The sequence below is a fragment of the Clupea harengus genome, chromosome 4 (genome assembly GCF_900700415.2).
Source record: "Clupea harengus chromosome 4, Ch_v2.0.2, whole genome shotgun sequence".
In the NCBI taxonomy this organism is placed as follows: Eukaryota; Metazoa; Chordata; class Actinopteri; order Clupeiformes; family Clupeidae; genus Clupea; species Clupea harengus.
In genome coordinates, this window is record NC_045155.1 from 20,843,946 (window position 1) to 20,856,704 (window position 12,759).

Sequence of the window (12,759 nt, forward strand, 5' to 3'; positions counted from 1 at the left end):
TATGTTTAATAATTTATTTCAACATCAACTCAGCTTAATTTAGTTACAGGAGATGGGAGAAGGCCGCTTCATGTAGGCATTTAGTTTCTCAGATAGGAATCAGATATTCAGGTAAGAATCTTTAGGGTCCTTACTGTTAGCCAAAAAATATCAGCGGTAGGCTAATCAGACTTGGGAAGCACTGTTTTTTCCTACCTTCTGATACAGCTGGTTTTAGGTAGGCTACATACTTGCTCAAGACCAGATAGTTAGGCTACTGAATGGTTACTACCAGATGTCTGGAGGAACCAGAAGGCCAACTTTTTAAACGGGATTACACACATTCAGATGACCCAAAAGTTCCTTGAAGCAATATGAGACCAATACATATACAGTACATAACATTCTTTGTGCCTGAAATACTTGCAGTATACAATATGTATTACACATTTGAGAACAATAATAACAAAATACTAACACATACAAAATAAAATCTAAGTCTGTACAAAGATACTTTTTATTATTGCAGTTATTCAGTTAGCTGTGTGGTCTGTAACCCTCTGTAGTTTGTCCTGTAGTTTGTCAGCACAACCAGAAAGGCCCATGGAGTGCAAAGTAGAGTAGATGCTAGTTAGATTCACATTGCTTCCCTGGCTCCACACACGCAACATCTGATACTGGTGTTCCAGATAGGAGGCCCTAGGCTCCATTTCCACACGCTCAATCTCCTCGTCAGGTACCGAGAGCAGACGAAGGAACTCTTTCCACCGTCGCACGGGCACTTCCCTGATGATGGTGTAAAGCACCTGAGCCTCGTTAGGGTCTGCAGAGGTACAGAGAGAGCATAGCGTTTGGAATCAGATAAATGCAGTTATATGCCTCACTCCTTTAACAGATACTTAACAGGGGTGAACTGGTAAAAAAAAAATGCCTTGTTGTCGTTGGTGGTTAGCATAAAAAAACGTATATAAAAAAAATGGTCCAAATGAAATGACACCCCACCCAACTCAAACTACTGACCCTATTTTTTTTTAATGGAAATGTTTTCATTGTTTCCCTGACCCCTGAGCTGTAGTTGACATGGGGGTGCAGGTTTGCAAAACCTTTGAAGACATTTTGTCATCTTTATCAGGTTTTCACTTTTACACTTCCTCAGCAGTAACTCTCTGATGATAATCTCTCATCCTCTCGCTTGCCTCATTGAGCATACGCCCACAATGTTGAAAAAAAAAAAGCAGACGCACAATGGTTTTAGAGGAAAACCTGTTCATCTGGACAAGAATCTGAACATATTGAAAGGAAGTAAAAACCCTCATAGATAGTTATCGTCTTAAGTGTTGTTCCTTTACACCCTCCATGCTCATAACAGATGTTGTCACTGCATGCAAGTGGATAAAGTCAATTGGTCGATGTCACTGTGACATAATAATATAATTAATAATAACGAATGCATTACTTATTTCACTTTTTGTAGAAAGGTTATACAAGGTTCTTTGTGTATTTTCTTTAAAAGCTTTAAGTTCTAAATAGAATCTTAAGCATATTAAACCCCCAAACCGTGTTCTTCACAAAATGTTTGAACCAGGGATGGGTCTAAGAGGGGCTTAGTGGAGTTCCTCTGGAGGTGTGTTTTGTCAAACAAAGAAAAAAAAACTGCATAAGATCTCCAACAGATGATAAACTACCTGACTATGAGATTTGCACAGGTAATAACATTGATCTTTGGAGGTTTCCTGATTAGCTAATGCTGACAAATATTGCAGAATTAAATCTATTGAAAATATAGAGAGGGAACGGTACACTTACATGGATTTTGAATGCTCAGAAGCATGGGTGAGGAAAAGTGGCCTCTTAACTCATTTTTGATCAGGCTTTGGGTGTACGTGTCCATTTGGGTTTCCTCTGAAGGCTGCACAGGGGTATCAAGGACAGGTGCTGATACCATCATTTCCTTTGAAAGGATTGGAAAGGAAAATACATTCAAAATATTAAAATGATGAAGAAGGCAAATAAATAAACAAAGACATTTTGGCAAAATAGAGAAGTACGCTATGATGCTTTCATTAGGTGTAACATTTGTGGGGTATCGGTATTTCATCAATCTACATGTAGACCTATTCAAAACCGGGTAATCGAATGATCAACTTCGCGTTGTACTGCATAGCATTTTGACCTTTTGTTCCGCATCCCGCATACTGAGATAATGGCCCCTATTTTGCGGACAATAACGGCTGGCGGAAACTGGCGCGCATTGTTGCTCAAGGGATAAAACGAGCGGTGAAGGTGTGATCCAAGGCACAGAGTGGGCAGAGCCAGGCCCAAGTTAATTAGTGAAAGGTTTGTTTCAAGCAGACCAATACATTGTCGAGCAGACTAAATTACAATGTAAGAAAAAGGCAATATCGCTGTGGGTTCTGGACAGCTTTACAAGGAATTAACTCTAGTGCTTCTTCTATTGTTCCAAAGAATTACATTTGTTGAAACATATTTGTAGCTATAGGTAACCCATCACATATAGGCCTACATTCTGAAGAATTTATTTTGGACTACAGCAGGGGTTTTCAACTGGTTTTGTCCCAGGGACCACCATTCTGACCAGAAAGTAATACGCGGCCCACTGATGTGCCAGTGATTCCCAAAACATTTTACAGGTCCCGTACCCTTCTTTTTCATGTTTGTAACCGCCGCCACCGCCACACCCCCTCCCCCCGCACACATATTCTGCCTATAATGCTTGTCAGTGTAATTTCTTCGCTGAATATGGGTCTACATCAGTATTTTGGGCAATGCGACTTGGCTATTCAGACATAAATATGTCGACGGGCCCAGGTATATTTATAAAAAAAAAAAAAGTAAATGGTGAACTGATCAACATAGGCTCATGTTGCGGACCCCCTGCAATGCCGCCGCGGATCACCAGGGGGCCACAGACCCCTGGTTGAAAACCCCTGGACTAGACTGTTTAAGGGAGACTGTGTCTATAAAAAGCAAAAACCATACTTGTTTAAAATGTGTCTGCCATCTCCTTCAAAGATGTGGCACCCAGTGTGTGGCACCTTGTGTGGCACCCAGTGCTCCTGCCATGCTTGGAACTTTCCTTGGATGTCCCACTCTTTAAGCGTATCCAGCACCATATTCAATGCGCTTTGGATCTCTTCCACTGTGTTACAACAGTGACCCTTCAGCTTGAAGGAAGAGGAAGAAGTTGCACGGAGCCAAATCCGGTGAGTAGAGGTGGTGGGAAGTGAAATTCATTTTGAAAACATGCGCGCATGTTTTCATGTTGGAGCACCCAAATGCCAGTGCACCATAGAAGAAAGGGACTTCCAGGGATCATTCCAAACATGGCAGGAGCACCATAGAATAAAGGGACTTCCACAGATCATTCCAAACATGGCAGGAGCACCATAGAAGAAAGGGACTTCCAGGGATCATTCCAAACATGGCAGTGCACCATAGAAGAATGCGACTTCCAGGGATCATTCCAAACATGGCAGTGCACCATAGAAGAAAGGGACTTCCAGGGATCATTCCAAACATGGCAGTGCACCATAGAAGAAAGGGACTTCCAGGGATCATTCCAAACATGGCAGGAGCACTGGTAGCAGTGTTTGGCTACACAAGGCGAAATTTAAATCAGGTATGGTTTTTGCTTTTTATAGGGGCAGTCTCTGAACTTTTTGATCGCACCCCGTATTAGGTATACGAACAATGATGTCACAGACAGGGAAAAGCCCTAATGTGTAAAATACAAGAACAGCAGTGATCAGTAGCCTAAATGGCATTTCTTCTTCTGCCTTAGTCTAATTAGACTACAGTATGTTAATTAGACTAGAGTATGTGAATAGAAATAACAAGAAATGTCATTACTGTGTATTTACATCATGGGTGACATCCGTTTACTGCTTACTAAGCATGTAATTAAAGTACAATACGCACAAGTCTTACAAGGGGTTTAACCTTTTAACCTTGCATTAACCCATAATTAAAGCATGTAATTGAAGTACAGACGCACAAGTCTTTCAAGGAGTTTAACCTTTTAACCTTGAATTAACCCATTATAGGTCTGCTGATGTGATGTGCAGGTATGATGCAGAACAATAAAGGGAACATAATATTTTTGGCAAGATAAATAAATCACATTTGGGCAGTGATGGTTTGTGATTGGCGCATTCTAATAAGCCCTGTTAGAGAAAAATATTTCGCCCCGCCCATATTAAAAATGTGTTTATCGCCGGAGTTTAGACAACCTGCCTGGACAAAATCAGCCGTTTCTGCCAGCCGTTATCGTCCTCAAAATAGAGGCCGCTGTCGCGCCTTTCATTGGTCATTTGTTTTTTAATTGTCAGAATAAGAATACATGGATATGTTTCTTTTACCGCCCGGCACATGAGCCGCTTATGCCATTGCGCATAGTTTCTACTCTATCTACGTCAAAAGCAGAAACCTGGCTCATACAAATACAACATAGCCAAGCTTTTCTTAAAGCCTGGCTTTCATCCAGTCGCTGCAAGGAGAGAAGTGAAGGTGGTCATAAACTAAACATAAAGTATAGGTATGTACCAGGCAGTTATACATTACCTCTCAGTGTTGGGAGCATGTCCCACATTGTCACACAAACATACTACTCGTCCCAAATTTGGTCTATTTGCGTCAGGTCACTCCAACTCTGAATGTTTTTAAGTTTAGGTTAACCTCCTGAATTACTTGATGTACAGATGATACGGATGTATCACTTTGACTCTGTCTTAGAGGTCTAATTTATAACATTTAAACATTACTACCCTTTGCTGTTTTGGTCTTCTATTTCAAACAGTGTTGCTCTGCTTTTCTCATGTGTAAAACTTCATATATATACTGTATATATATATGAACAATTGCTTTTTACCATGCATTAAAAAGGTGAATGACAAAATTATTACTCCTTAGTCTGAAAGACCTGATGTTGTTTTTGATAGTTTAGGTAAGTAGCTAAACCAAACTATATATATTTACATCAGAGAATACTAACCTGTGGAATGGGTATGTTTATTTGATCCAGGGGCTGATCTGTTGAGAAATAAATGTTATTTGTCATTTGTTTTAAATAAGCTATAAAAGCCATCATTAAAATTGCCATACTCATTTCAGATGCATTACCCCCCCCCAAAAAAAATGTATACTGTCTAGCCATGTTACCTGTCAAGCATTGAGCCGACTGATTGTTTCCAAGGCCTCCTCCTTTCTTTACCCCTGTGTAGGACACATGTGTGCTTGTGCATGTGTCCTCATTACGTTGGTCTGGCAAATTGTTGTTTTTTGCCTCAGCAGTCCAACAGGGTTTTCTCCCGCAATGATCAAGGTGCCTGACACTGATTAGCAGCAGTCCCACTAGCAGTAGCAGTATCAGCACAATCACAATGACCCAAACGGGCAGGTTAATAGCGGGTTTGTCTGCTAGAAAAAAAGATTAGCCTTTGATTAGTACACAACTAGAAAGACAGTTTTGAATGTATGAAAGCATCAAACTCACCTGCACAAATGTGAGAGTCTTTACACAGAGGTATTTTGCAGTCTTGCCTGCAGTAAAACAAAGTAAGTTAAACAATGCTGGGAATATATACAATACATAGAATGTACTGCATGTACTGTTTTATTTCTTTTTGAGTTTTTATATAATGTGTGTTGGGTTAAAATTGTCCTCCAAAATGCCACAGACATGAATGTGAAACGAGTGAATAGTGACACTGACATTCTGACATCACTCTCATGACATCAAGCTCATGAAGTTCATGAAGTATATGTAAGGTCTGTGTTCTGTCTGTGTGTAATTTCTGAGTTTGTCTCCCTTGTGTTGTCACATGTTTGTTCCCTTGTCTTGTCCTCGTGCTTCCTTGTTCCCACCATGTGCTTTCCTATGTTTGTTTGTCTATGCCATGTGCCCTCCTGTTGTTGTCCGTGTCTCCACCCCTCACCTGTTCCCAATCTCCCGGTTTGTTTGTATTATTGGTTTCACCTGTGTCCTGTTAATTCCCCTTGTTTAGTCCACCTGTGTCTTTGTCTGCCCCACCTTGATTGTTCTCACCTGTCCCTCGTTATCTGTTGCCTGTGTGTATATATAGTCCTTGTTTTCTTGTTTCTCGTTGCATCTTCGTAAATTGTTGTTATGTGGTATGTTCCTTGGTTTTTCCGCTGTTCCTCGTGTTCCTAGCGATTAGCGCTTCCTCCTTGTTAAAGTGATTACTCGTGCTGCTGACCTCTGCCTGTCCTACAACTATTCTCCTGCCTATTCCCTGTTTGGTTTTGTTTGCTATTCTTGGACTGCCTACCTGTGTACCGAACCCGGCTAGTAAAAGTTTCACCCTTTAAATCTACCCCTGTGCTGAGTCGTGCAATTGAGTCCTGCACAACCCCCACCATTCGTAACCGTACATGCATCCACAGGCTAAGAAGTTCCCCTATAAGCCAATACATCAAATGGCGTGCCAACTCTCCCAGACTCCATGTCCGGGAAACTCACATCATGTCACTGAATTCAGAATGTATAATAACAAAGAACACAAGGACATAGCCAGAGTGAGGTTATGTGATGGTGTGGGGAATCCCATCGCCCCAAGAAGATGATGTTATAAGCTGGCAAACAACTTCCCTGTGTATTAATGATGTTTTCTCAACAAAGTTAAGGAGGAGCCCATAGGGATGATTGACAGCCGCCACCGTCACCTCACTTCCGATTTCTAGAAGATTTACACCCTCTTTATCTGTCCACTACGTCACGCACTCCAGCGTGGCAAAGTATCCCACCCACTCCTCATTCTCCTCCTTTTCACTAGTAGCTCTAACTTACATTACACCTTATCCCCTATCCAGGCGGTGTCAGCGGACATCTCTCGCACACGGTCTCCGCTATAGGCTTCTCAGGACCATGGCTAGCTATTAAGCCAAACATGTTTATTATCAGCTCTCTAAATCAAGTATTATAATATATAACTACCCTATTATTATAACTCTCTATTAACTCTACTATTAGCTCATACATACATACATACTGTATATCCACAAACTCTACCAAGTAGGAATCCTACCCACTGGTATGCAATACTTGGGCACACCCCCCTTTCTAACTAACCTGATTATATCCCTTGTGTACAGCATGTGTTGAATCAGTGCAGTATCACCACTAAGACATTAGGAAACATCTGAATCTACTCCAGAGATGGCACCGTATTAGTGATTGTCACAGTCATTGACATTGTCACAATAGTCATTGTGGTGTCCGTGTTTTCCCTAATGATATGTGGAAGGGTGCTTAGTACTGAAAGTGATGTGTTGAGTTTGGGTCATGGTGTAACTGTAAAGGTGTAAGGGGAAGGTTCTCCTAGACTTCCTCTGTCATGTGTTCAAAGAAAACTGCGTCTTAAGAACATTGTTGTTTTGTGCATGCCAGGAAATTCTTACACTCGACTACATACACAGGAAAACCACAACCCACTAACCCAAATATATATTGTCACAAGGGTTTCTGAATAATCAGAGCAATGAATCATGTTTCATTTTCGTAGGACACAGCGATGTATGAATAAAAACAAAATGTTACTTACTTTTGACAAGGCGTTCCAGTGTCCAAAATTCCAGTCTCATTTACATAGCCATTGTGGCATCCTTCCACACACTCTGGGCCTCAGAAAGGGACAATCCATTGAAATGTTAACTGAATGAAAATAACGTCCATAGGCTGACCTACATGTCACACTGACTGATAATGCTCAAAAACCACTGACACCATCAACTAAGTAGGTATGTACTGTACAAATGTATCTATTTATTAAGGGTTTTGAGTACATTGAGGAGGACTATAAAGATCCTTACATTTGAAGTCAGGTTGGAATTCCTGACATTTCTCACAAGTTATATCATAGTCTGTTAGTTTTATTTTGAAGTATCCATCTTTGCAACCGCAAATACGATCCGCAATGGGCGTGCAAGGGTGCTCCTCTATTTGGTTAACTGGGGGAAAAAATTAATCAATGCACAATTTATTATACATGACAATTGTGTGCCATAAAATTGCAGTACGTCTGAGGACAAGAAAGTGGATACACGGCCCTGACTCTAGTATGGCTCCTGCTTCCATCTCTCTGGGAGCTAGAAATATTATATGACACAAAAACAAAATAGATGACACCTACATATGTGAAAAGATATCTGGGTAAAATATGGACAAACAAATTATCCATGGTCCATTTTTTAAACATACAATCTCACAATTATTCCATAAAGAAATACACAAAGAACAAATATAGCCACTATGAGAATTTAGATAATCAGTTAGATCACAAGCCAGAATAGTGTTTAGCCCCTTGGATAGCAAAGCACCAGTTACACAAAAACTTCCTTCCTTTACATACATTTTACTTCCTTTCATAATAAATGTACATGTATTGATTTAGCAGATGTTTATATCCAAAGCGATAAACATTCTCCTTAGTATGACTGCTCCCTTATGTGATGTGCTTACTCTGCTCACTTTAGCATTAAGCAATGGACAAAGATCTTACTCTATGTAAAGCATCATGACTCATTATAAGAGGTCAGACTTTAGGACAAACTGGCAAAGAGAAGAAAAAGCAGTTCACTCAATCACTAGTCAATCTACACAGAGGTGAAAGCATTGGTACAAACATAAACTCTGTTCAAAGCATACTGGTGGGGAAATCGTTGCTACTGCTGCTTGTTCCATTGACTTTCATTATATGACCTGACCTTGCTTCAAAACTAGACAGTAAAACAAGATTCCAAGATTGGTCAACTCTTTAAAAAATGACCAAGATTAAAGACAGCCACAGAATGAGACACCTGTGTGAATATGATGGAGAAATCAGTGGTTGGTTACCTTGATGGTCACATTGTGTACACTCATTACAATTCGAAAACCGATCCCAAGTTCCATCTGGTCCTCGAGTCCAGGGCACAGTGTCGCCCGGACAATTTTGACCTTTATGTCCATAGGTATCTGTTTAGGGTGTGCAATTAATGAAGTGCTCCTTTCGATAAGCTTATTAGCTTTAAGTGCAGTCAGTGTATTTACTACACTGGATCACGCTAAATATGCCATCATTGCTTTAACTGAGAGAATACTCAGTATATGTCTGTTTTGGAAATGCAGTGAGGGAGTTTTGAGAGGGTGTCCTATGTGTTCTGGCACTGGCACTTGGATCTATGGCCTTACTGTTACTGTACACTTTGGAGTTAATAAAGCAAGTTCGCTTACCAGAATGGCACTCCATACAACACTTTGTTTCATTCTCTGTAAGCGTTCCATGGCAGGTTTGGGGGTCAAAGAAAGCAGTAACGATTGGCAAAACCTTCCAAAGATATTGTGAAACAAAAATGTATATTAGTTTTTATTATAGAAAGCAACTAAACAAACATTGAAAACTTGTGTGTGATATTTCCCATAAAAGTAATATTTGCTTTACATTAATCAGTCATAAGCAGGCTTATGAAGATAAATATGTTATTCTTTCAAAAGATTTTGCCCTCTCTTACACTTTGTTATAGATCCTCCAAGCAATATTAATACGTCGTTACAACATTACAATTTAAGCTCCAATGTACAAGCATTCACCATATACTGTGAACTTGTGATAAGTTTCAACAAGCTGTATTGGGACATACATAGTATATACACAATAGTAAATACCCATACCTAATTGTACTGCCAGCATCAAATAAAAAAAATACTTACCCTAAATATTAACCAAACAGAGAAGTTAATTATCAAGTTCATCATAGGTAGTACAGTACGTGAAAGTAAATAAATAGTCCTTTAAATTCATAAATTAAATGGGATCACAAGATGAAAAACACTTCATTACGTTCAGGCCTGAGTATTACATTTACAGTGGTTAACCCAGTAGGCTATCCCTCCAAGGTATTCTAGGTAACAGGCAGGCGCAAGCAAATCTATCATGATGGAAATGTTTGAAGGTGTTCAAGAGAAAAGAGAGCAAGGGGAAACACGTCAGAGAAAAGTTCATGTGTCCCTCTCTACGTGCTCATCATCTCGGTGATTACGCATGCGGAAGCCTATTGAATTATTATCCACCGCAGCACCATCCTGTACATAAATGAAATGAAACCGTTGTGATGGGTTTAGTACTATAGCCTAGCTGAAAAAGTGTCTTGAATGGAACTTTAAACCTACCAGAATTTAGGTGAATGGTGAAAGACTACTAGGCCTACAATAAATGCACTCACAACAGACATTAATAGTGGGAGGTGAACAGAGTGTACATTTGGCTAAAACTAACGGGAATATTTGCATTCCGTAATGTAAGAGAATACAAATGAACCGAGTTACTCTAGCAACAGACTGATAGAGACCTCTAGTGGACGTTGAAAGCTTCTCCCTATATTTCGATTCTAGTTCAATGCTGCTTACTTTTACTAGGGAATCTATGTTACCAGGGCTCGATTGGTCCATCGTAATACATTGTCTTTAAATGTGACTTACATTTTAAATACAAAGTTTACACAAACATGTTCTCCCTTCCGTGTTACCTTCCGTTACATTGCTGAGAATATTGCGACTCTCTCGCGCGTTTTGACTTCTCTGTTTTATCCTGCAGATCAATGTAAAAAGATGTGTACTCCACATAATTCAAATGGTCTGTGCTGCAACACCCAGAAGTGAACAGCAGGCGACCCGGAAGCTCTGAACTCTGAGACAGACAGAAAGAATATCAAGCTTTTGCTGTAATAAAGCTGTGCTTGCGAGGGAAATAAATCAGCAATCGGGATACCAGGTCTGTGAATGACATCCCAGTTTCTATAAGTGCCACCATATATGTAACAATATGTTGCACCCTGTGTTAGCTGTGAAGGGCTTTTGACGCCCATTTCAATCGTTACAAAGTTGCAAATGACTGTAACTGCGATTTTAGAATCCATCGTGCTAGGGTTTGCCAGGTCAATTGTCTTACCTACCGTGTACACCAGTGTGGCGGTCAGGATGGTGTTGGCTGTTGTGACTGTAAATAGCACGACCAAACCGTGTGCCTTATCAGCGTCGGTGCAATTTTGCAAGGCATGATTGTTGTAGGAAGTGTCATTTTTTTCAAGTAGGGGCCGGGCAATTCAAACGCGCTATTCTGTAAACAATCGTTCCTTCGTTAAACACAAACATAGGCTACATGTATATCATGGGCTATGTTGCAGATATAATTATACGTATTAAATGAGTCTCTGATACATATGAAGGGGTTTTAAATTTTGGATCTGCAGAATATGGCGTCCTTCCTTATAAGACAGGCTGCCATTTTTGTTTTTCTTTTGTCTGATTTTTTGATAAAAACTGACGAGAACGTGTAAGGCACAAAATATAACACGATTATTGTGATGGCACCCAATCTGTTTTCATTAAATAGAGGAAAAGTAGATGTGAAGCCCGACTATTCTGTTGAGTGTAAGAAGTTCAGTTTTAACTGAGGGAATGAGGTCCGGTTTTAAAGGGGAAAATACTCATTTTTGGGTTTGGTATAGTCACGGTAGCTACGCACCAACGAAGAAGCTTTATCGGCATGTCTTAAAAGCATATAGCCGTTTATCGTCCTTGGTTAGGCTTAAAGTTTCAACGCTCGTCTTTAGTATTCTACGTGTACATCGTTACAACATACGTGTGTGACGTGATGTACGTCAAAATGTATGCAGTTTAAACAATGTTACTCGTTAGGTGACAGGCCAACAATGTTCAGCCCAGCTGTGTAGCCTATTGCAAGTTATCACACTGACTACCCAGGTCTGATTGTTGCAAATGTTTGAGTTAGAGGCCTTGTGGTGGGTAGTGTAGATGGACACCTCTCTGTTCACGATAAGTTGACAAATAAAAAGAAAATTCGATTATCGTGATCGCACATGTTTGTACATAGGCTACACAGAACACCATGTCATGTTCTAATTGTTTCCATTATCCAAAGGAGTTTTCCCTGGCAGGGGCCAGCAAAAAATGTCTGAACACAACCAACCCCCCTTTTGGTATGGACAATTGTTGGTTATCCTTAGAAAGAATGTTGTGAAAAGTGTCTAAATTTGGCTGTTCTCTCATTTCTAATGTTAGCTTGGTGAATATAGAACTGTGTTGTCACTCAGACAACTGTTTGGCAGAACATTGCTGAAGAATACCATACTGTTTTTATGTCTGAGCACTTCCTTCCAGAGATTTGTGCTTTGCTGTTGAAGGATTTTATGGCTGAAGTAGTAGAAGGCCTTTTCAAATGACAAGGCTAAATGTAATCACACTTTTCAATGAAATATACAAAGTAGAAGCCAAGGGGACTGTCACTGACTCTACATGACACTGTTTGTTTTGGCAGGATGGCAGAGCCTCGATTTAATAACCCTTATTTCTGGCCGCCACCGCCTTCGATGCCTGGTCAGGTGAGAGCTTCTTTCTTGTGTCTTCAGTCATTGGAATGAATCATCATCCATCATCTCACTCTGTCCGACTCCTCATACAACATACTTAAGTGTCATTGGAGTGTTTTTCATACTGTCCCGCCACACCTTCCCTCCGTTGGACTAGTTATTTAGACAATGCTAGGTACGACTAAAGGCTACCACTGCTAAGTGGCTGAAGCGGTAGCCTCTGTGATATCTCTAGCCTTGCATTTGCTTTTCTGTGAACCTCTACCTCTCTTACGTTACTTTTAGAACTGACAGAACATTCATTGATGTTAGCATTCATTGATTGCATCTGTTACATTTTATTCATATTCAGTGCAGTTGAGCATTTCCGTCCTA

General features: G+C 40.2%; 2 protein-coding genes across 13 annotated transcripts in view; one reads left to right on the plus strand and one right to left on the minus strand.

Annotated features, from left to right (window-relative positions):
• Positions 1–11,027, minus strand: si:ch211-112c15.8 (tumor necrosis factor receptor superfamily member 25). 8 transcript variants are annotated; one of them, XM_031566718.1, is made up of 10 exons: positions 10,948–11,027; positions 9,230–9,323; positions 8,852–8,971; positions 7,828–7,965; positions 7,560–7,638; positions 5,492–5,538; positions 5,158–5,415; positions 4,991–5,028; positions 1,786–1,930; positions 1–802 (listed from the first exon to the last, which is right to left on the minus strand). In XM_031566718.1, the coding sequence occupies exons 2-10, from the start codon at positions 9,243–9,245 to the stop codon at positions 513–515; spliced, it is 1,131 nt and encodes a 376-aa protein (XP_031422578.1). In that variant the 5' UTR covers positions 9,246–9,323; positions 10,948–11,027; the 3' UTR covers positions 1–512. The 8 variants fall into 8 exon arrangements, with proteins under 8 accessions (XP_031422578.1, XP_031422580.1, XP_031422579.1 ...); XM_031566720.1 differs by lacking the exon at positions 10,948–11,027 and adding an exon at positions 10,522–10,597; XM_031566719.1 differs by lacking the exon at positions 10,948–11,027 and adding an exon at positions 10,475–10,549.
• znf362b (zinc finger protein 362b) overlaps positions 10,638–12,759 on the plus strand; it is an 18,340-nt gene continuing 16,218 nt past the window's right edge. For 2 of the 5 annotated variants that reach the window (XM_012820763.3, XM_031566713.2), the window contains exons 1-2: positions 10,639–10,766; positions 12,333–12,396. In XM_012820763.3, the coding sequence (XP_012676217.1) occupies positions 12,334–12,396 (63 nt within the window). In that variant the 5' untranslated portion in view covers positions 10,639–10,766; position 12,333. Of the gene's footprint in view, positions 10,767–11,220; positions 11,995–12,332; positions 12,397–12,759 lie in introns of those variants that run through there. The other 3 variants (XM_031566711.2, XM_031566712.2, XM_031566710.2) reach the window with 2 other exon arrangements.

Excerpts from the sequence above, each read along its gene's own strand:
- si:ch211-112c15.8 (XM_031566714.2), bottom strand. The coding sequence starts at position 9,751 with ATGATGAACTTGATAATTAACTTCTCTGTTTGGTTAATATTTAGG. Across the intron at positions 5,539-7,559 it reads ACTGGAACGCCTTGTCAAAA|GCAAGACTGCAAAATACCTC; the intron begins GTAAGTAACATT and ends GTTTTACTGCAG. Across the intron at positions 803-1,785 it reads TCTGAGCATTCAAAATCCAT|ACCCTAACGAGGCTCAGGTG; the intron begins GTAAGTGTACCG and ends GTACCTCTGCAG.